Genomic DNA, 23862 nt, shown 5'->3' with positions numbered 1-23862 from the left:
TTCTATAGCACAACGCAGAACTGTTCCTTCCATTGGGTTTAGAGACTGTAAATTTTTCAGAGATCAAAGAGATTCATCTTTTCCCCACAGAGCATCTGGTGCCTCTGGATCCTTGACCTTGCGTTCGGAGCACAGTTCTTAACACATGCACCACCAGCAATGTGGGTGATTCCAATAACGAACAGTACTTGGACATTAGGAAAAATCCCTGTCATTTACCATGTTAACAAATTAAAAACCAAAGTGATATGATCCTCTCCTTTATGATAAAAATTCTTAGCCAAGTAGGATAAAAAGAAAAACCATTTTAACCTGTTAAATGGTACCTGTAGCAAACATAAAACTTAATGAAACCTCTGATACATACGTAGCTTTCATATAAATAAGAAGAGTTGTCTGTACCAGTCAGTTAGGAGGGGTGGGACTAGTCTGTAAATGGACGACTAGTTATCTATATGGTGGGAAAACAGGAAATTGGGTCCATATTAAAAACTAATTCTATATAAATTAAGATCTCAAAAATGAAAAAAATTAAACATGTAGAAGATATATTATAGTATGTATATTTTAATTATAATTTCTTAAAATATAAAAATGCAAATCATGAAAGATTGATACATTGACATACCGTTAAAATTAGGAAATTTTGTTCATCAAAATAAGCATCAAAAAAGGGGAAACATAATTGTGATCCAAGGATTGTAAATAATAAAATCCAATTCCAAAGAAGGGAATGTTATCAGAGCTTAATTTGTGAGCATCTGGTTTGCAGAAGGCTCTAGAAGACAGTGGAAGTCCAAAATCCATTTGCAGGGTCCACACATGGAGTAAGCCTCTGGAGAGTCCCGTCTGGTCATAGCCAAGGGACGTGATGGCCTTGTCATCAGACAGAGAGCACTGTGAAGTCAATCATGGCACGCGCAGCTAGGTTAAATGGAATATCATTTGATCTCCATTCTGACCCATTTTAAAGCTGCTTCGGTTCTTTAAAAAAAAATAGAGAAGGGGAAACACACATGGACTAAGTCTCTAGTCTCGTTAATCCCCTCTAAACATAGACCAGGAATGTTAATAGCCTTGCTATGAAGTAAAAGACACTGGAAGGTGGATTATTGCAGATAACAGTTAGGGCACACTTTAACACCTTAGCATTTGATCCATTTAAATTTGTTCTATTTTAAAATATTTTCTGCTTTCTGCACAATTGAAGTTTTTATCTGGTGTTCTTTGTTATGCTGTTAATTAAAAAAATTTTTTTGTATCTGAAATCCAGAACAGGTAAATCTAGAGAAGGCAACTGGATGGATGGTTCCTTGGGGCTCTAGCAGGGGAGGAAATGGGGGAGGCAGTGACGATGAGTACAAGAATGGTGACTGCTCTGAAATGGATGGTGGCGAGGGTTGTGCAACTCTTCTGGATGTGATGGAACTATTGACCTGAATGACATGTGGATTGTTGAAGAGCAAGAACTGACAAACCATGGCTTGGGTCAGGCGTTCCTTAGTTCTCAAATGGACATTTTGCACTGCGACACTTTAAAGAGGTGCAGCAGTCTGCCACTTGACCTCCTGACTGCGGCTTCCAAGAGCCTTGATTATGGCCCCAAGCAAGATGAAATCCTTGACAACTTCAGTCTTTTCTCTGTTTATCGGAGTGTTACCTATTGATCTAGATGTGAGGAATTTGCTTTTCTTTACAGTGAGTTGTAGTCCATATTGAAGCTGCAGTCCGTAATCTTCATCAGCAAGTCCTCCTCACTTTCAGCACACAAGGTTGGGTCATTTGCATATAGCAGACTGAAGACTGAGGTGCAGTGACCCAAGTCATGGTGTTTTCGACAGCCTCATGACAGTTGAACGTTGGCTTGGGAAGTCCAAAGAATTGATGCATTTGAATCCTGGTGTGAGTGAGAATATTGAAAGTGCCATGGACTGCCAAAAGAACAAACAGATTGTTGCTGGAAGAAGTACAGTCAGAATGCTCCTCAGAGGCGAGGATGGTGAGGCGTCCTCTCACAGCTTTGAACACGGCAGGATCCAGTGCACGGGAAGGACATCATGCACAGTGAAGCAGTTGGTTGGTGAAAGGGTGGGTTCACATAGTGACGGCAGTAACAGGCTCAGGCTATCTCCACGACTGGGAAGACGGTGCAGGATCTGGCAGGGCTTTGCTCTGCTGTGTACAGGCTCACTATGAGCCGGAACCTACTTGACAGCGCCTAACGCCCTCACTGGGAACAATCGAGACTACATCAGTGTTTCAGAACAGCCACAAGTACAGAAGGAGGATGGGTGACCACTATTCAAAACCAAACCAAACCCACAATACAGCAAAGCCAAAAAATCCCCAAGAAGCAAATCTCCAAATAACCCGGTGGTAGCAACTCTGCATGCTGAAACCTATACACGCCTGATAATGATAGAAACGCTTTGGGAGCCTCAAAGGGTGTACTTTAAGTGAACACAAATAGAAATCAATCTACTGAACTTTTTTCTCTTTTTAGAACACTAGCTTTCTAGATCTAAGGCCCTGTGGCATGTGAACTACTTTCATGGTAAAATTTTATCATGGCCTCCGTATATGTTCATCTGGGATGATATAATTTAGTCCTTCAATTATGTTAGGGTAAGGGATTTAACAATAAACGATTTGGAAGTAAGCAGTAATGAGGGTAAATGCTACCTTACCTCCGTCAATATAGTAGCAACCATAGAACAGCAGCAGTGAGACATATTTGTGGAGTGCGATCTTATAGCAAGATTCTTCTAAGCACTTTAAATATATTTTGTAACATAAACAACACAACTGTATGCAGGTCTGATTATGACCTCGAGTTTACAGTTGAGAGAACGGATGCACAAAATGGTTGAAAAATTCCCTTCAGATCATACAAGCAAACACACGGTAAAAGAGGGTAATCTGGCCCTGGAGCTTATGCCTGTGATTGCTCTGCCGAACTCCCTTTGAAGATCAGAGAGTAGCAATAGCAGGTCCAATTCAAGCTGAGAAGGGCCTGGGGGCTCCTGACTCTGTTTAGGGCAGTTACCCTCCAAGGGGGTGGTCCCGACAGCTTCTAGAGTGATCCTGAAATGCCTGTAAGTGAAGACTGGCTTCTGGACTCCTCTCTCTTTGAAATGCAAATTCGGTCAGAGGATCCTAATTTTTCTGTAAATAATTCAGAGATTGAACCAACTCCTCCTGGTTACAGGCAAAGGTCCAAGTTCTAGTGTTACTTATTTAAGTAGAAATCTATAAAGTGCTTGTTGATAATATGAATCTGCCCTCTTTCAAAAGCAAACTGTCTTCTGAATCCTAAAGCATACTTTCTTTTTTTAAAGTATCCTGTCTACGAAAAACATTAATGCCACTGACTTACTCTACCAGATTACATCATTTTCAACCCTTAGACATCTTCTTAGATAGCGATTAAACTAATAGCCGCCACAAATTAATCAGAGAGAAAAGTATCTCTTTTTTTAATGATCCTTTTAATCCTCTGACTATGTCAAGGAGAAAGTATAATTTCAGTTTAATGAAAGTGTGTCTTGTTTGTAAACAAATTTAATCAGTATTAGTGAGTTATAATTCATTTATGAGTACAATAAAATTCACTCACTTTGAGAATATATTTGTGTAGCCAGCACTTCAATCAGGATATAGAACATTCCCATCACTTGAGCACAGGCTTTTTAAACACACACACACACACACACACACACACACACACACACACACACACACACACTCTCTCTTTCTCTCTCCAACCAGGAGAAACATAAAGTCAACCCTTTGACTACACAATGCCAAACTACTTTCCAGAAAACAATACCAATGTCCACTTGTAGTAGTAAAGTGTGGGCTGCCTCACTACACAATCATCACAAAAATACATCAATAGCTGAGATGCTTATCTCAGCATTATTTATATAAAAATTTGTAAATAATTTAAATGTCCAATGGTGATATTTTTTAATAACATAGGAAAATGTTCTCCCTATAATTAAAAGAAAAAAAACCAGGTACAAACTACAGATAATATGATCCTGTCAAAATGAAACATAAAACAAACATCTCATAAACCTACCTGAAAAGAAAGAAATATGAACAGTGGTACGTTTTGAGTTGTGAACGTTTCTGAGTTTCATGTTTAATTGATTAATTAACTTTTGTTTGTTGAACAATGAGAATGAATTTTTGGGAAAAAAGAAGTCTCATCTTCATCTGTGTGCCAGTAGGAGTTTTGTCTTGGTGAGTCATTAGAGGGAGAAGAATTGAAAAACAAGATCATGAATGATTTTATAGGATTATAGTAATGAGCGTTGCATTGATCTCAGGAGGATGACAGAGAACGCATGTGTTCTTAGGGGTAGTAATTACTAGCTTGGAAGGGAACCTGGCAACAGGAGCACTGCTGATCTAGGGTCACCTTCTATCAGGAAGCGTATTTCTCCATCTCAAAAGTCTTAAGGGTGGTTAAACTGATGGTACTGGAGATGGAAGCGGAGGATGCTTAGGTAACGGCAGAGCTTTGGTTGATGCACCCATCCAGTGTACTCCTTTCCCTTTACTTCCATCATAAATCCCGAGAAGACACACAGGAATTTCTCCTATTAGAACAATTCCACCTCTATGGATCTGGTTCTTGGTCTCCGCTCACAAAGTCAACTTCAAGTGTCAATTGCGACCAACGGGGACTACAACCCTCTAATACTGATTGACTTGTGAATCGATAAGGCAGGCCAGCTCACATTCCCAGCAAGATGCTGTTTCATTTGCAAGGCAGGACCATGTGCTTCAGCAACAACACAACCAGAATAATGGTCCAATGAATAAATAACAGGTAGATCTTATTCACATACATGGAGGAATGTGCATTTTTTATAATAAACACACATATTCATTTTTATTGATAATTCTTTGTTAATATTATCTTCTAGATCCAGGATGACTTTCTAAAACATAATTCATATGTCACGGCACTGATCAAAACCCTATCGTGCTCTCTAACTCAGTGACAGCCAGCCAACAAGCTTGCCACGATCAGGCCCAGGATAGCTCACCTCCTATTATTTTCCTCTCGGTCCCTGCTGTCTCCTTCTGACCCTTGAGCAGAGTGCACGCTTTGGACTGAGGAGCACAGCTCTGGCTGTGCCTGGATGCTCCTACCCCAGTAACTCTTTGGTTTACGCTCGCTCCTTCTTCAGTCTTTGCTCAAGTCTCTTTTCAATGAGGACTCCTCTAATCGACTTATTGAACAGTGCAACTTACTCCTTTACACCAATGATCTCCCTTTACCTGCTCTACCCCAGCCCCCACAGCATTTGTCATCTTCTGATTTACTATAACATTGATTTATAAAGTTTATTATTGGTTGTGGTTCCCCTGCAATAAAATGTAAGCTCCACGAGGATTAGGATCTTTGTTTTTTCTGGAGGTGTCCCAATGCCCAGGAAATAATTTGTTAAATAAGTGAGTTGTTAATTTTATGCTGCTCTCATGTATTCAACACATATGTATCTATTCTAAGCCTCATAATTAGGACAATATGACTTATGATTATTCCATAAAGATGCTGGGGCACATATTTGTAGTGCTTTTGCAATGACTCATGCCATGTATCCTTCCTCCAAGCCAAACCCACCGGATTCACTGCCTGCAGTCGAACTGCTGACACTGTAACTCAACAGCAATAGAAAGCCCCATCTTTCTCCTTCAGAGTGGTGGTGGTTCTGAACTGCTGCCCTGTGGTTATCTGCCCAGTGAGGAGCCAGTATGCCTGCATTTAATTCCTAGAAGTCTAAATTTGTCATTTCCCCCTTAATTAAGGATATATTGGGCCAGGACTACTAATCAGACTAATACAGAAGCCAAGTGATAATAAGAGGGGAAAAGTAATTCCCTGAGAAAGACAAGTGCCGCGACAGGAGATGACAGTGTGTTCAGTGAAACCCCCACGGGCCCCAGGGCCCCAGGACTAAGCACTTAGGGCAGGCACTTGCATACGTTTCAGGTCACTGCTGAATCCTTTACCCAGATCCTTTTTCACGGCAGGTTCTCAGCCTTCAAAAAAGCATGAAAGTTATACCTTTAAAGAGGTCTCTGAGATCAGGCACTATCTTTTACCTCTTTGTAGTTCATTACGTACGAAGGACAGGGAGAACAATGCGAAATGCATATTAAACTTCATACTGAAAGAAAAGAAAACATTGATCGCTTCTCTTTATTCAGAGATAATCTTATGGAGAATGCTGCTGAGGAGAGAATTAGCTTCTGCGAAGTTCCTTGGTGTCTTAGCAGCAAATATACATCTTCTGTTTTAAATGCTGTTCAACTTGAAAAAGATGATCACAATTACACCTAATCAAAGTAGGTCTATAGAAACCTATCACAGGAACTGGAAACACGGGGACCCCAGGGTGGATGATCCCTTCAGGACCAGTGATGTGAGAGGCCATACAGGGAGGGTGGGTTGGAAAGGGGGAACTGATTACAAGGATCTACATGTGACCTCCTCTCTGGGGGACGGACATCAGAAGAGTGGGTGAGGGGAGACGTTGGACAGGGCAAGATATGACAAAATAATAATTTATAAATTACCAAGAGTTCATGAGGGAGGAGGTATGGGGGAGGGAGGGGAAAAAATGAGCTGATGCCAGGGGCTTAGGTGGAGAGCAAATGTTTTGAGAATGATGAGGACAATGAATGTACAAATGTGCTTTCCACAAATGATGCATGTACGGATTGTGATAAGGGTTGTATGAGCCCCTAATAAAATGATTAAAATTTTTTTCTGTACCTATATATTATATACTAATATACTGTAGGATAAATCCTAGTTGTAGACTTGCTAGATCTTGATCTTGATCAATGGTGTCAAACTACCCTCTAAAATTTAGTGATCTATATTCCTACCAATTATATGAGTACCCATGTAATAAAATTCTTGCCAGTCTCAAAAAAAGAAAACTATCATGTGACTAGAGCAGGTCTGCACACATAGAACTCGGCTTCATTGTCACCCGTGCTTCCGTTACTGGGGTGAAAAAACAACCACTCATGAAAGAAGCAGTTTGAAGACGTAAGGTACTTGAGAAAGAGTATCTTAAGTTACCAGTTAAATAGCAAGTTGTATTTTATATTCATATTATATACTTCCTTTTAACATTCAAAGGGCATGCAGGTAATTTCTGACTTAAGATGGGAGGAACTTATTTATATATTACCTCAGCAAAAATTACATTATTTTCATGAAATATGCCAGAGAGGGGAAAAATTACTTTCTAGTCCTAAGTGTTTCTAGTTTTGTTTATAGCTGAGCAAGGTGAATATTCTTTAGAAATGGAGCTATCCTAGTGTCTTTGTACTCTCGTGCTGCTGCAACAGAAACAGTATAGGTGAGTGGCTTTAACAAGCAGAAATTTATTCTCCTGCAGTTTCTCACATACTACCATTGAGTCAATTTTGATGCACAATGGTTGTGCAGGATAGAGTAGAACTGTCCCTGTAGGTTTCAGAGGCTGTAAACCTTTATAGGAGCAGAAAGCCTCCTCTTTCTCACATGGAGTAGCTGGTGGTTTCAAACTTCTGACCTTGTGATTCCCAGCCCAATGGGAAAACTACAACATCACTAGGCTCCTTCCCACAGTTTAAGAAGCTAGAGGCCTGAAGTCAGGGTGTCAACCACTGGGGAAGGTTTTCTCTCTGTTGGCTCTGGGGGAAGGTATCATATCGATGGGCCAGGCATCCCTTGGAGATCTCGGCATCAAGCTCCCCCTATTCCTAGGAGGTTCTCAGCATAGGAACCTGGGTCCAAAGGGTGCTCTCCACTCCTGGCTCTTCTTTCTTAGTGGTAGTCGGCTTTCTCCTTTACTAGCTTCCTGCTCCTTTTCTCTTTTGTAAGATGAGAGGTGATGCAGGGCACGCTTCCATCCGATAGCAAGGCTGTGGTCTGAAAAAGGGTCTTTCATCCCACCTGACCTCCCCTCACATCAGATCACACCGTGGGGATACGTGCAACATTACATTAACTGCCAAGCCACTGAGAATCATGGCCTTGCCAAGTTGATACTTATTTTCTGGGAGACATAACTCAGTCCATGAGCCCAGTAAGACTTTTGAAGTTGCTAATAATGAGGAGTAAGGGCGCATGTAAGTTCCTAGGAGAGAGGAGGCTACTCTTGACCCATTTGCACTAAGTAATGTACCCGAAGCTATAAACTAGTAAGTGGGAATGCTGGGATTTGACTGCAGAATACATTTGTATTAATCTCCAATTTTATTTAAAATTTTTGTCAAAAGATCAGGGGTCATCGAGTGACCTGTTGTCCAGAAAAATCCCATGACAAGTATTTCCCATACCAGAAGGATGTTGTTGTTAGGTACTTTCCAACCCTTTTCACCGTCACTGATACCATGATAGAGGGGACTGCCCGCAGGCTTGGTTTTCTTGGCTCTGCAATCTTTATGAAGCACACGGTCAGATTTTCCTCTTGCAGCAGAGTCTCAGAGTTGGTTCAAACTGCCAACTTATGGTTAGCAGTAGAGCACTTACCAGTGTGCACCATAAAAGTGCCCTCTCTAGAAGAATTCCCCTGCCATCGAGCTAATTCCAACTCACAGTGACGCTATAGGATTGTTCCCTAGGGTTTACAAGACTGCAAATCTTTATAGGAGGAGACCGCCTCAACTTTCTCCTGCAGACTGGCTGGTGGATTTGTACCGCTGACCTTGTGGTTAACAGTCCAACGGTTAACCTATTACGTTACCAGGAGTCCTACCGAGAAGGATCCCATTGCCATTCAGTCGATTGACTCATAGTGACGCTATAAAGGGTTTCTTCCCTTGGAGTCAATGACCTTGAGGTTAGTTGCCCTTAGCCTAGCCCAGAGCACCAGCAGGGCTCTTTTGGGAAGGCCACCATGCTCTTGCCCATAGTCAGAAGGGATGGCGATTTCTTTCCCACGTATTGGGGACACACCAATCTACATCTCTGTGGAACAGCACATACCATATTTAACACGAGTCTAAGTATCAACGGAGGGCACATCTACAGGTTTACTGCTTTCTCACCACCACAGCCTCTCGGAATAACAGCTCTGTGCTGTGGAGCTCCCAGGATCAAGGCTGTTACCTTCATCATGTACTCCTTTTAGCCATTTCCGTAAAAGAGATACCATGTAGCACACAAGAAATTGCACAATAGAAACTCCCATAAATATAAAACCCTAACAATTCACAGAAACCTATGATTCCATTTCCCACTCACTCCAAATTAAGGTTTTTATTGCTAACTCACAACCACCCTACTAGAATAGTCAATGTACTAAAATTGTGGTTTTAAATACACACACACACACACACACACACATTTTTCCACTAACTGAGCGAAGGATTTTAGTACATGTTAAGAAGCAGTAGGAGTTGTGAACTTACTGAATATGCTACTAATATCCAAGGCAGCTTAGATTCATCATGAGCATTGAGTCATTCCATTAAAAGCTGAAACTGTCTGCGTTGCTCTCAGTTATTTATAATAATTGGTCTCTGAAATATAAATTTCATTGTTTACTTACTGGCTAGAGGCTAGATATATAAAGTAAATTTTAAAAACCTGATATTAGACATTTATGTATATGGAAGAGCAACTAAATTTTTTTCCAAGTTGGCAATTATCATGGAAACTCCCTTTCCGTTCATTGGTCAGGAACCAGTGAAAATCCTGTCCAAGGCTGCACTGCACCTTCTCTTGCCCGACACTTGCTCCAGGGAGGTGTGCTCTGATGTTAGCACGCAAGGCGCGCCGACAAAGAGGCAACAGCACTCACCATAGTCAGAGGCCTACAGCTTTTGCAGGATGACTTAACTCCTGACGTTTTCAAAAAAGATAATTTGCTCAGAAATAGGACATTCGTTTAAGGGAAAACCTATATTTTTCCTATTTATTTTCACAGTAAAATGAAGTTTTGGTCACAGTAGTATTAATTAGTGAACCATCTGAAAGATGTATAAAAATCTTTGCTAATGTTTTCTACCTCAATCCAATATTATAAGCAGTCACTCTAAAACATCTGATATTTCAGGTTAAGAGGAATATGCTATTATCTGTAGACAATGCCATAGAACTATAAAACACTCAGTGGAAAATATTAATTCTCAGAGACTCTTTCAGTGTATGTGCTGCCAAAGCAAGCACTCTCAGAGAATCTTTTAAGGGCCAAATAATCCTTCTGACTTAAAATCTAATTAAAAGCAAATAATTTAACCAAACATATATGAGAACCCATTTGGATCAAGAAAATAAAATCTGATATAACCATCATTATGTAATAAAACCTTTGAACCCTAAATTACTAAATATTATTTAGACACAAGTATAGCATCAAGCATTCAAATAATACTTAAATGGATATGTATAGTCATTAAAAGCAAGGGCTCTGCCTTCACATTCTGATTAGCCTTGTTTAATTAAACAGATTAACAAACTTCTCTGTGTTCAGTTTCCATAAAAAGAGTGAAGAAAATATTATATATCTTATATGAAGATTAAAGAAGTTAATATGTGTGAAGTACTTAGTATAGTACCTAGCACACAATATATGCATAATAAGTATCAACTATTATTACTGTTGTTAGAAACAGCAGCAACACAAGAAGAAACTTGAATGCAATGGCTGCGATAGTCTAGTGTTACTTTTGTGCTTAAAAAATATCCAATGATGCTCATTTGAATTAGGTACAAAAGCCCTAGTTTGCCATTTCAGGACGCAGGGATGCCCTTCCAAATATTACCTGATGGTTTTCAAATTAGAATAAAGCTCACATAATGCCACTGCCATATTATACTCCCCAAGACAGTAGCTACACTGACCCTTCCATTTCTGAGATATGACAGACTATACAGCAAAGATTCTCTTGTAAACCAAAACTAGAAATGCTGGACAAAAAATGGACAAACATCCTTTAAAATGAAAAACTAAGCTCAAGCTCTTAATGTGATAGAACTTTCCAAGGCTCATAAGGGTTTGTGTTTTTGTCATAATAGAACCGCCAAAGTAAACCAGAGTGGCTCATCGCCGTGGACAAACAGATATGTTTGGGGCTCCCACTTAACTCTCGCCCCGATCCAAGAACAGTTCGTTCTGATCACATGGCCCTGCTTGATACTCGCCTTCACGAAATGATCACTGAAGACAAGGTGCTACAGCTAAGTGTGGCGAGGAAAGTGGACGGTGCCTGGCTATCAATCGGAATAGTGTCTGGGCTCTTCAAGGCTTCTATTCAAACAAGCAGCCATCTAAGTGAGGTGTCAACTAAGCCCACAGGGAAGAAGCACACCAGCTTGTGTGACCCAAAGAGGATGATGACAAAATACAAGCATGAGAAAGGGAAAAGTGTCAGAGCTTAAATGGTGGACACCCAGTTTTAGAAGGCTACTGAGGACAGTGGGAGCCCAAGATCCATGCGCAGGCTATCTAGTCAGATTAAGGCTCTGGAAGATTCCTGCTAGCCACAGGCCAGGGACTGGTTGATGTAAATTTGGTTATGGTGGATTGAACATGGTATAATCTTAACTTGGTAAATTGACCTCCTTCTTGACCCAACCTGAATTTGTTCTAGGGTCAAATATTTCTTGCTTGTTTCATGATGGCAGGAATTTCTTCTCCGGCTTTTAAAATATTGATGGTTGTCTTTTTTTTCCTACTATTTATTTGTATTTTTATCTTTATATTATTATTTTCTTCTTGCCTATCTACTATCTATCTATCTATCATTTATGTTGGGTTTCACAGTTTGTGAAGCACAAGAGTAAATACATAGTAAATAACTGATTAAATGGTTTATCGGGGATGTTGGGGGAGGGGTCGAAGGTGGGAGGGTGAGGAGATTTGGAGAGCAAACAATGAATATGGGAGAGCACTAGAAATTATTGCGATGATGTACATACAATTCATTGTAAAAGACTTAACCATGGAAGATGGAAGAGAATGATATGTGAGTGCTATATCAAGAAAACTACTAAGAAAAACCCCAAATAACCCAGACTTGACCAGCGGTTACCATGAGTGAGGGGGAAGGAGTTCTTACTTTAATAGGCATTGAGTTTATATCAATGGTGGTGGACTAATTTGGAAAAGGACATCACTAATGGTTGAACAATACAGAAAAGTCTAATCAATGGCACTGAATGATAAAGGTCGAAGTTGTGGAATTGCAGAGTGTTTTGTTGTGTATATTTTTGCCACAATTAGAAAAATTACATGAATAATGATGAGCACAAGAAGGAAATGTTCTAGAATTGAACATGGTGACAACTGTACAACTCTTCTAGATATGATTGAATTATGAATTGTATGACATGTGGCTGAAGTGCTAATAAAACTTTTGAAAAAAGAAAAGGAGTTAGAATTGAGACTCCCACATTATGTAGAGGCCATCACTAAAAATAAGACCACAAAAATAAACTAACTAAATTTAGACATTTTATCTGCATGGGGATATAAAAGGAAGCTTCAAAATCCTGCCAGTGAGAAAAATTTATTTCAAAGGAAGGCACTGAATCTGCAGCTCCGGGAGAGGGACATGTCTGATCAGAGCACACGGGAGCAGATGAAGGGCGAGGAGGAGAGAGGGGAGCACAGCCTGGCCCACCAGGCCTTGAGGACGATGATCCCGATTAGAGCAGCCAGTCCACAGAGAGGAACACATGGACAGCCCCACTAGGAGACCAATATCCCTCACTGACCCACAGCCCTACAGGGGACAACACCGGAGACACAGTGTGGGAATTGAGCCCAATCTGATTCCACCACACCGAGGCAAAACACTAAGGGGGTGTAACAGAACAGCAAGGAAACAGAGCAGCAAGGTCCCCAGGGAATGCTGAAGATGGACTTTGGGACCAGGGCGTGGTGCCCCTACAGACTGGACTGGAAAACACTCCTAAAGGCCAACAAACAATCCTTGAACTAACTACAAGCTTTTCTTTCTTGTTGTGTTTTGTTTTCTGTGTTTTTTGTCATTGTTTTGTTGTTTTGTTGTATATTGTCACTTGGTTTTGCTCTGTCTTGTTTTTGTACATGTTATTATCTCCACAGGTCTGTCTAAATAAGATAGGCTGGATGAACAATCTGGAGGAGAAAACAACGGGACCAACAGTTCTGGGGGGACATGGGATAGGGGGAAGTGGGGGGAAAGTTAGTGGTGTCAACAAACCCAGGGACAAGGGAACAAGTGATCCAAATCGGTTGTGAGGAGGGTGTAGGAGGCCTGGTAGGCGTGACGAAGGGCAATGTAACCAAGAGGAATTACTGAAACCCAAATGAAGACAACATGAGAGTGCAACAAGAGGAAAGTCAAGGGAGCTACAGGAAAGAGCTAGGATGCAAAGAGCATTTATAGAGGTCTAAATAAAGGCATGTACATATACAAATATATTTTTATATGATGGGGAAATAAATCTATATGCCTATATTTATAGGTTTAGTATTAAGGTAGCAGAAGGACATTGGGCCTCCACTCAAGTACTCTCTCAATGCAAGAATACTTTCTTCTATTACATTGGCATTCTATGATGCTCACCTTCCCGACACAACCGCTGAAGACAAAGTGGGTGCATAAGCAAATGTGGCGAAGAAAGCTGATGGTGCCAGGCTATCAAAAGATATAGCGTCTGGGGTCTTAAAGGCTTGAAGGTAAACAATCGGCCATCTAGCTCAGAAAAAACAAAGCCCACAAGGAAGAAGCACACCAGCCTGTGCGATCACGAGGTGCTGAAAGGATCAGGTATCAGATCAAAAAATCTTATCATAGTGAATGAGGGGGCAAATGCAGAGTGGAGACCCAAAGCTCATCTGTAGGCCACTGGACATCCCGTACAGAAGAATCTCGGGGAGGAGACGAGTCAGTCAGGGAGCGATGTAGCAACGATGAAACATACAACTTTCCTCTAGTTCCTAAATGCTTCCTCCTCCCCCACTACCATGACCCTGATTCTACTTTACAAATATGGCTAGACCAGGGATGTACACTGGTAGATGGGAACTGGAAACACAGGGAATCCAGGGCGGATGATCCCTCCAGGACCAGTGGTGTGAAAGGCGATACTGGGAAGGTGGAGGAAGGGTGGGTTGGAAAGGGGGAAACAGATTAGAAGGATCTACATGTGGCCTCCTCCCTGGGGGATGGACAACAGAAGAGTGGGTGAGGGGTCCGACAGGGCAAGATATGACAAAATAATAATTTATAAATTATCAAGGGTTCATGAGGAATGGGGGAGAGGGGATGGAGGGGAAAAATGAGGAGCTGATGCTGGGGGCTTAGGTGGAGAGCAAATGTTTTGAGAATAATGAGTGCAATGAATGTACAAATGTGCTTCACACAATGGATGGATGTATGGATTGTGATAAGAGTTGTATGAGCTCCTAATAAAATGATTAAAAAAATTTTTTAAATCCTGCCAGTGATTCTGCATGGTTCAGGAACTCATAAGTATAAAAATTAAAGTAAAATATTATTCAGGCTGACAGTAAACTTAGGATACCTCATGTATGAAATATAAAATTATGCAGGAGAAATACATCTTCACTCAGGAATCTCATGGATCAAACTCTTTTTCAGATAACTTGCAATTCAAAACTATAGAACATATGAGAAAATGAGCCATCATGAGCTAATGCTAGGAGATACAATGCTAGAATTAGATTTCTAAGCACTTTGGATTATAAAAGTAATATGGTTAAAGAAAAATGATTTCAAACTTGAGGAAACAAGGTGATAATTAACAAAAATATTAGGCAAATTTGAAAAAGAAGCAAATAGAACACACAGGCCTAAAGACTCAGTCGGCAAATTAAACAAAGATGAAATATAGCTGAAGAGGAGGGGGGAGCGGGGAGGGAGGGGAAAAAAAAGAGGACCTGATGCTAAGGGTTTAAGTGGAGAGCAAATGCCTTGAAAATGATGAGGGCAAAGAATATAGAGATGTGCTTTATACAATTGATGTATGTATGTATTGTGCTGAGTTGTTTGAGCCCCTAATAAAATATTTTTTAAAAATAACAAGAGCAATTAAGCCACACACACACACACACACACACACACACACACACACACAAGAAATATAGCTGAAGAGAGAATGACCAAAATGGAACAATCTCAAAAAAATTATTCAGAAAGCAGCAGAAAGAGATAAACAGAGAGATAATATAAATGAGATGTAAAGAGACATGAAGAATAGAGGCCCAGCATAAATCTCATAGGAGTTCCACAAGGAGAGAACAGAGGAAATGGGAGATTGGCAACATGCAAAGAAAGAAAGGATGGCACATGTCCAGTAACTATGCCACACATGAATTTTTATAAGTGACATAAATAATAATGAACCCACATTTAGACACACATATTGAAGCTAAACACCAAAGACAAAAATAATGTTTAAAAGAATCAGGAGATATCTACAAATGAAAAGCATCGATATTGTGAACAGACTCCTAATAGTAATTGAAAATAGTATTTCATTGTCTTCTTACTTTTCAGTGCTGACAAAAAACATGAACCCAGAATTCTATGCTTAGCTAAAAGAAAGTATTTTTAGACAAAGACAAAAAGTTGAAAGAATTACTGAAAAATATGGTTGAAAGAGAGATGTTATTTAGTAAGAAGAAATTAGATCCGATATAATGGTCAAAAAGTAAAAAAAAAAGAAGTAATGGACAGGATCAGAGAAACTAAATGGAGAAAAAGAGTAGTGGAAAACATGTTGGTAAATCTAAATAAAAATCAAATATAGAAAAGAATGACAATTGTTCATTTGTGTTTATTAAAACAAGGTGGAACCAAAATACTGGACAATAATAATTTGTAAAATGGGTACAAGGTGATCAGAGTTAAATTATTCTAAGATTTTTGCATCATTTGGTTGAAAGAATTGTGACAAGGAGAGTGGATGAGGCTTCAAGGAGGCTGCGTGGTGATTAATTAGATGTTTCACTTTGGATATTTCATTGCACTGTCCAGTTATCATCTGTACACTGTTCCACACATATGTAGTACTTCTGTAAAAGTTATCAAAGAAAACCTTATTGTACAGCTTATACCAAAATAAAATTCTGATTGGTCAAAGGTATAACTTTCAATGAGTGATTTAAAATAGATAAACAAAAAGAGATCAGTCTTTATATAGTTCTGGCCAAGGAAGAACTCTCTCAGCATGATACTGCAGGCAGAAACCACAGATAACTTTGACCACTTGATTTTTTTAAAGTACAAGCTGTTAAAAAATAAAATAAAATAAAGTACAAGCTTTACACAATAAAACCAAACACTGTTTTTAAATAAGAATATCAAACAAGGGGAAAGAATTACAAAATATATGCAAGACAAATGGTCAATGTCTTTAGTAATATATGTTTAATTTTTTCAATTATTAGAAAATAAATAAGACTACCCAATGGAAAAAGAAAAATGGGCAAAGAACATGAATTGACAGTTTGCAACAGAAATATGTAAATGGCCAATCAGTTCTGGAAGCTGACAGAGAGGTTACATAATTTTCCCAGGCACAACAGTAAGAGGTAAAAGTTAGGATTCAAACCCTAGCAATCTGACCCCAAATACACATATTTCATGAATGAATAATTACATGTCTAACACTGAATTGTGTTTACTCACAGATAAGAAAATGCTGACTAGGGAGATGGACAGCAGAAAAGTGGGTGAAGGGAGCCATTGGTCAGTGTAAGACATGAAAAAATAATAATTTATAAATTATCAAGGGTTCAGGAGGGAGGGAGGCTGGGAGAAAGGGGGAAAAATGAGGAGCTGATACCAAGGGCTCAAGTAGAAGGAAAATGTTTTGAGAATGATGATGGCAGCATGTGTACAAATGTGCTCAACACACTGGATGTAAGTATGGATTGTGATAAGCGTTGTATGAGTCCCCAGTAACATTATTTTAAAAAGAAAATGCTGCTCATTAGACAGAATGTACAAGGACATCCCTTTCTACACACATACTCACCTAAGTGTCTTTATAGGCTTAGAAGAAAAGAATGAAAAAGACAACGTAATAGTGATTTGTAGATGCAGTTTTTTAAAAAAAATCTTTCTACTTTCTGAATTTAAAGAAATTCAGAATAGGCAAGTATTAGTTCCACAACAATGGGGAAAAGTTATCTTTAAAATAACAACAAATCCCACAAATATGAATAGTGCAGAGTGGGAAAAGCACAAACATCTCCATGCCTCCCAGTGGATCAAGTCACCAGGCACCAGGTTCAGTCAAAATGCCAAGCTCTGTGGCACCGTCCTTTCTGTCTGTCCGACCATAAGCTGACGAATAAATCTTCCTAAAACACTGTGATTCTCATGTAATTTCACTGCTTAAAAACCTTAAATGATTTTCTATTTTCTACCCAATACAGTACACATTCGTCAGCTTAGAATGTAAAGTTTTCTACAATTCTGGCCTTAAATTTATTTTACTTTGGTGTGAGTATTCTAGTTAATTGATAACTAGATACTCCTCTTCTTGCATGTTGACTACAGCGTTCGATGACTTGTTCATGTGGGTGATGCTGCCTAGAATGTGCTCCCCACCACAGGACCTGTTCCTCCCTAATGCTTACTTAGGCTATCTGGTATCTTCTACATGACACATTTGCTAGTTTCCCTCGGCTGTTCTGAGAATCCACAGTTCTTTTATCTGGCGTTTCAGGTACTATTTAAATTTTTTTGTAATCTTTTCTAATAAACAGTGATTTTTATGAGGTAGGATCTTTACCTTATTCTTTTTAATCTTCTTACTACTCTTGAATGAATGCGTTTATGAACAAGTAAACAAACAAAAGCCCTTACAGAGTTCATTACCATTCGTGTCACAGGCATTGCCAATTGGCATTGCCAATCTGTGGCAATTCAATTTTCCCTTTGAACACCTCGAACTCACGGCCAGGGAGTCTATTGCAGCGCACGGTGACTCTACTGGAGAGGGTGGAACTGGCCCGGTGGGTTTTGGAAACGGCAACCTTTTACGAGAGTAGAAAACCTTGTCGTTCCCCTCAGAGGGGTTGGTGATTTTGAACAGCTGACCTTGCCGTTAGCAGTCCTACATGTACCCCCTAAACCACCACAGCTCTTTGCCTTTCGACACAGGAAGCGTAAATGATCAATAGTACAGGTTGGCCTCCACTTTCGAACTCTCTAAGCTAGTAAAGTGATTTACGAACCTAAGGCACAAACTCCTCTGACACAAACTCCAAATTACTTTATGAACAGATATATAAACAACAATATTTTGGTCAGCATTAACTAGACATTTTCTACGTAAAAGGAACCTGAACTTTCTTTTCTGGTAGAGAGGCGAGTTTGAAGGAGTTTGGATGTTCTCCTTTACCTTTTCGTGTTGTGTACCGTGCTTCCTCCCAGGACAGTCCGAACACCAGGAGTGGTACGGTTTAGGTTATAAACCGTCAGCGCCTCTTCATAGGTGGCGCCTCCGATCACGAACACAATGATATCCTGGGGCCTGTAATCACGAAGAAACAGTCAATGTCACAGGACTATATATGTTTAAAAAAAAAGCAAAACATGTGTTGTTATTATATGCAGAGTTTTAATTTCTAAATTTTCTTTTTTGGTGGAGAAGCAGAATGGAATAAAAGGTTTTAAAAAAAGTTTTAATGATCTGAAATTGGCAGGAAACAGAGCAGGAAATGCTGACTAGTGATTTGCTTTCTGTTTATGAGCGGATGTCTTATAATTTCTGTGCTGTGGATTTTAGAATAGCACAATGGTGTTTACTGGGACCAAATGGAGAAATATTCTTTTTATATTCAAGAGGCAGCAGAGTGCCCCACTCTGGTACATCAATATAGCAACCATTCATGCGCTACTCCACATCTCTTTCACGGATACGCCCTTTGTCAGACACTTAGCACAGGGCCGTTACAATGGGCTCTGTCCAGGGACCTCAAAGCATGTTGGAAAGGACTGGCCTATTTGGAGGTCCCCATAACGCGGGCTCCAAAAACACTCAATATTTTGAGTGTATGAGAAAACTGGGGCTCAGATTAATGATACTTCTAGAAACTCCGCCTCCTCTTAAAAATCGTTTCTCTGAATCTTTTGATCAACAAGGAAAAAAAGAAGATGCCATGGAAACCTTGCAAGAACGAAATCTATGGGCATAGCTTTGATATGAATACATGAGCTCCCCCACTGGCTTTATTTGGGTCACATTGTGTTGCTTTAATGTGGTTCAATGTTTATCAAAATGGCTTTATTACAAAGTGTGAGCTTCTCCTACCAGCTCCTTATGACACACAAGGAGATCAGTGTTTTCAAAACTTGCTTGTTTAAAAGCTTGCTTGTTTTCCTTTTCTCAAGCTATCTAAAGGAAATACAATTACTTAATCATAAGCAACTAATTTTGTTAAATCACTTACTGAGTGAGCATTATTTAAAACCAATCAAGTAGAAGCATCTGTTTTATAGGTTACAGCATAAGACTAGGCAGAAATATATTTAATCAATTTATGCCTACATGTGTATCTGTAAATCATAAACAAACAAACAAACACCTTGCATCTCTTTTCTATTTGTTTCTGACACCTTGAAGGAATCAGTTGAGAAAATATGGAAAAGAAATCATGTGTCATGGCTACTTTAAAAATTTTAATTATTTGACAAAAATTGTCATTTTAATCATGCCTAATTCTACTCTCCACACAACACCCAAGTCAAAAACTTTAAGCGATCACTTATTTTTCCTTCTCTTCTGTTTCCAACCTTCTCACATTGTTCTTGTTCAGTTAATCACTGACTTACGTCAATTTCAACCTGTTATTCAGTTTCTCCTGCTTGGTTGTGAGCGCACTGGGATGGTTACCAGAGGAGCCTTAATGTGTAGTGGTTACACGAGGGGCTGCTAACTGCAAGATGAGCAGTTCGAAACTGCCAGCTGCTCCATGGGCGAAGGAGGAGGCTTTCTACCCCCATGGTCAGCCTGAGAAACCCACAGGGGTAGCTCTATCCTGTCCAGAAGGGTCACTCTGAATTGGAATCAACCTGATGGCAGTGAGTTTGGGCTCAGTTTGCCATAATTAACCATTTCCTTTTCTGTTCCAATTTGTACTCCATTTGCCACTCTTGTCTTCCAAAACAGATCTGATCAAGTTTTCTCTACCCAAGGTTAGAGGTTAGAGTAAAGCATAAATTAATGCTATATTGATATCCTAGTCTCATTTCTCTTCCTATACTCACTTCTTTAGCCCTATCACCAGAAAGCAAGTTTTATGAGGTTAAAGAGTTGGATTTAAAAAAATATATATTTTATTGGGGACTCATACAACTCTTATCACAATCCATCCATTGTGTCAAGTACATTTGTTGCCATCATCATTCTCAAAACATTTGCTTTCTGCTTGAGCCCTTGGTATAAGCTCCTCATTTTTACCCTTCCCTCCTGGCTCTTCCCTCCCTCATGGACCCTTGATAATTTATAAATTATGATTATTTTGTCACATCTAACACTGTCCGACGTCTCCCTTCAACCAGTTTTCTGTTGGAGAATTGTTTATTTTTGGTTACTCAGCACCTAGTATATAGTGGGTACTCAAAAAATATTTGTGCCACAAATAGTCACTCATTCAGTTTTCTGTTCCTCGAGATAATGTAGCAATCTAACTGAAAATCCACTTGCCAGTTACTTTGCTCACAGTTTTGCAAGGCAAAAGTCACACCAAGGAAGCAGAAACTCAGAAAGGTTAAATAATTATCCCACGGTTTTCTTACTTAAACTTATCAGTCAGGTTTTGGCCATCACTATATGTAAGTTGGAGCTCTCGTGGCAAAATGGTTACGCACTGGGTTGCTAACCTCAAGGTCAGCAGTTTGAAATCACCAGCCATGAAAAGATCAGGCTCTCTAATCCTACAGATTAGAGAGAAATGCAGTTCTACCCTGCCCTATAGCGTCACTATGAGTTGGGACTGAATCAATGGTAGTGAGTTTTTGAGAATTATAGTTATGATTTGGAATTGACCAGATTACAGTAAGTTGTTTTGTTAGTTTGGATTCCACTTAATAACAGCTCCTGTCAGAGTCACACTGTTAAATCCAAATGGCTATTTTCCCCCCTCAATCCTTACCTTACTTGATCTGTCAGCACTTTTTCAGTAAGTCTATCGCTCACTCCCCAATATACTTTCTTCGCTGGCTTTCCGGCATCACTTTGTTTTCTTCCTCCAGCACTGGTCGCTAAGTGTTAGTGTCTTTTAATGGTCCTTGCTCATGTTCTTGACAATGTCAGAGTGCTCCTGAGCCCAGTCACTGCTCCTCTTCATTTCCAGTCTACACTGATTAGATTTGCTCTATCTAGTGTAGTGCCCACTGTTAGTATTAGGTGGAAAGTGAGTCATTGCCAACTCACAGCAACCCCATGTACCATAGAATGAAACACTCTCCAGCTTTGCACGAGCCAATCATTGATTTGTTTGAGCCCATTTGGTAGCCCTGGATCAGTCCATCTCATTGAGAGTCTTCCTCTTTTCTGACACTCAACCCATCACAATGTCCTTCTCCAGGGACTGGTCCCTCCTGATACGATTCCAAAATATGTGAGAAAGTCTCATTTTACTTTTACTAAGCACTCTGGCCATTAGCTATGTGCTGTTTAAGTCAACCCAAAGTAAACAAAATAAAAATTCAGTTCCTCAGCATCACTAGTCACATTTCAAGTGCTCATTGGTCACCAGGTGGCTAGTGACTACCTTCTGGATAGCACAGCCATTTCTATCACTGTATGAAGTTCTATTGGATAGAAGTACCCTAGACAATCGCATATACTTTTGTATTTTTGTTTAAATTCATCTGTCTACTGATGACTCGCAAATTTCTAACTTCAACACAAACTTCTTTCCCAAACTCCAAACTTCTATATCTATCTGTTTAACTTTTCTACTCAGACATTTAATAGAGTTCTCAATTTAGAATGCCACGAAAGGGCTAGTATCTTCATGAAGGTTTTTAAGGTAAATAACATGATTAAATTTGCCTTTTAAAAGGGTAACTTTGGTTCCTAGCTGTATGAGAAATTAATTGAAGGATGCCGATGGGAGAAGCTGGGAATGAAAGGCTACTGTAACATTCTGGGGAGATAGGATGAAGAATGGAACTAAAGAAATATCAGAAGGGGTAGAGAGAAAGCATTAGATTAAAAAGATACAAATAAAAGTAGATTCTTCAGGGTTTGGTCAATGAGTCAGTATGAAGGCTGAGAAAAAAAGGAGTACATGAAAACATTTAGGTTTTGGCTTTGTTTTGGGTGAGTAGTTCTGTGGGGTGGGGGGGGGGTGAGGGGCGTGGATCCAGTGCTATAAGAACATGCCGGTAAGTAGATGGCATTCCACCAAGCCAGGTCTCTGTTGTCACAATCTGGGGTAAGACAAGATGGAAGACTGGGGTAAGGACATAGGCAATTAAAGTGTTCAGAAATAATAAAATTCTCAAGACTAAAAAGATTCTACGTTTCCACTCAGAAAAGGAGTTATCTTTTGACAGTTAGATTCCCTGTTCCTTGCTCCCTGTAGTGAGGGACAATTCTGCCCTGAGGCCCGTTAGGTAGCTTATCTGAGTAAACACCCACACTGTAGAGATTATCTCAAGGAGGCAGGGAGCTGCTCCCTTGATGTGGTACTGTCATCATTCTTGGTGACTGATGAGAGGAATCACACAATAAAATGTTTGTTTTGAGCTCTTGATCTGATAAGCTAATTTAAAAAGCAGTTAAGCAGCCTAATGAGGACCACCCAGGAAAATGCTGCTGCTGCTGCATAGCTGCCCTATGATCATCACTTGCTTCTAGGGTACATCTGTCTTGTAGAAAAGAAAGCCAAGAACTGGGAAGGAATAAATCCACTCTAGTATACCCAGGAACACTCTTTTAGCCTGATAATTTCAGGGTACCAGAGTATTTCTGTATTACTGGAGAGGAAAGAAGATGTCATGGACAGTAAATGAGGTGGAAGTTACAGAAATGAAAGAATAATGTCTATCTATATAAGATAGGCAAGACAAACAATCCTGAGGAGAAAACAACAGGATCAACGGTTTGGGGGAACAGGGGAGAGAGGGAGGTGGAGGAAAGGAAGTGGGTGTTAACAAATACAGGGACAAAGGAAAACAAGAGATCTAAAATCAATGGCGAGGAGAGTGTAGAAGGCCTGGTGGAGTTTGATAAAGTGCAATGTAGTCAAGAGGAATTACTGAGAGCCGAATGAAGGTAGAACATGATAGTGGGACAGGAGGAAAGTAAAAGGAAATAGAGAAAAGAGCTAGGAGGCAAAAGACATTTATAGAGGTATAAATATAGGCATATGCATATGTAAATATTAATATATAACTATAAGGATATAGGCCTATGTACATATATTTATATGTTAAGTATCAAAGTAGCAGACAGACATTAGATCTGTCTACTCAAGTCCCCCGTCAACACAAGTACATTGTGTTCTAATAACCTGGTATTCTGTGATGCTCACCTTCCCTACACAATAGGTGAAGTCAAAATGGGTGCATAAGCGAGTGTGGTGAAGAAAGCTGATGGTGTCCAGCTATTAGAAGATATAGCATCTGGGGTCTTAAAAAGGCTTGAACTTAAACAAGCGGCCATCTAGCAGGGAAGCAACCAAACCCACATGGAAGAAGCACACCAGCCTGTGTGATCACAAGGTGTTCACAGGATCAGGTTTCAGGCATCAGAAAACCCCAAACAATCAAATCGATGCGAACAAGGGGGGTCGGAGTGGAGACCCAAAGACCATCTGTAGACAATGGGACATCCCTCACAGAAGGTTCACAAGGAAC

The 23862-nt window shown here is 39.8% G+C and overlaps 1 protein-coding gene across 3 annotated transcripts in view; it reads right to left on the bottom strand.

Moving 5' to 3' along the window:
* VPS45 (vacuolar protein sorting 45 homolog) overlaps positions 1 to 23862 on the bottom strand; it is an 89603-nt gene that overhangs the window by 6341 nt on the left and 59400 nt on the right. For 2 of the 3 annotated variants that reach the window (XM_075561065.1, XM_075561049.1), the window contains 2 exons: positions 18392 to 18523; positions 15875 to 16052 (listed from right to left, as the gene is read on the bottom strand). In XM_075561065.1, the coding sequence (XP_075417180.1) occupies positions 15890 to 16052; positions 18392 to 18523 (295 nt within the window). In that variant the 3' untranslated portion in view covers positions 15875 to 15889. Of the gene's footprint in view, positions 1 to 15874; positions 16053 to 18391; positions 18524 to 23862 lie in introns of those variants that run through there. The other variant, XM_075561057.1, reaches the window with a different exon arrangement.

This window comes from Tenrec ecaudatus, chromosome 1 (assembly GCF_050624435.1).
Source record: "Tenrec ecaudatus isolate mTenEca1 chromosome 1, mTenEca1.hap1, whole genome shotgun sequence".
NCBI classification, from domain to species: domain Eukaryota; kingdom Metazoa; phylum Chordata; class Mammalia; order Afrosoricida; family Tenrecidae; genus Tenrec; species Tenrec ecaudatus.
This window is presented reverse-complemented; position numbering and strand designations above follow the sequence as displayed.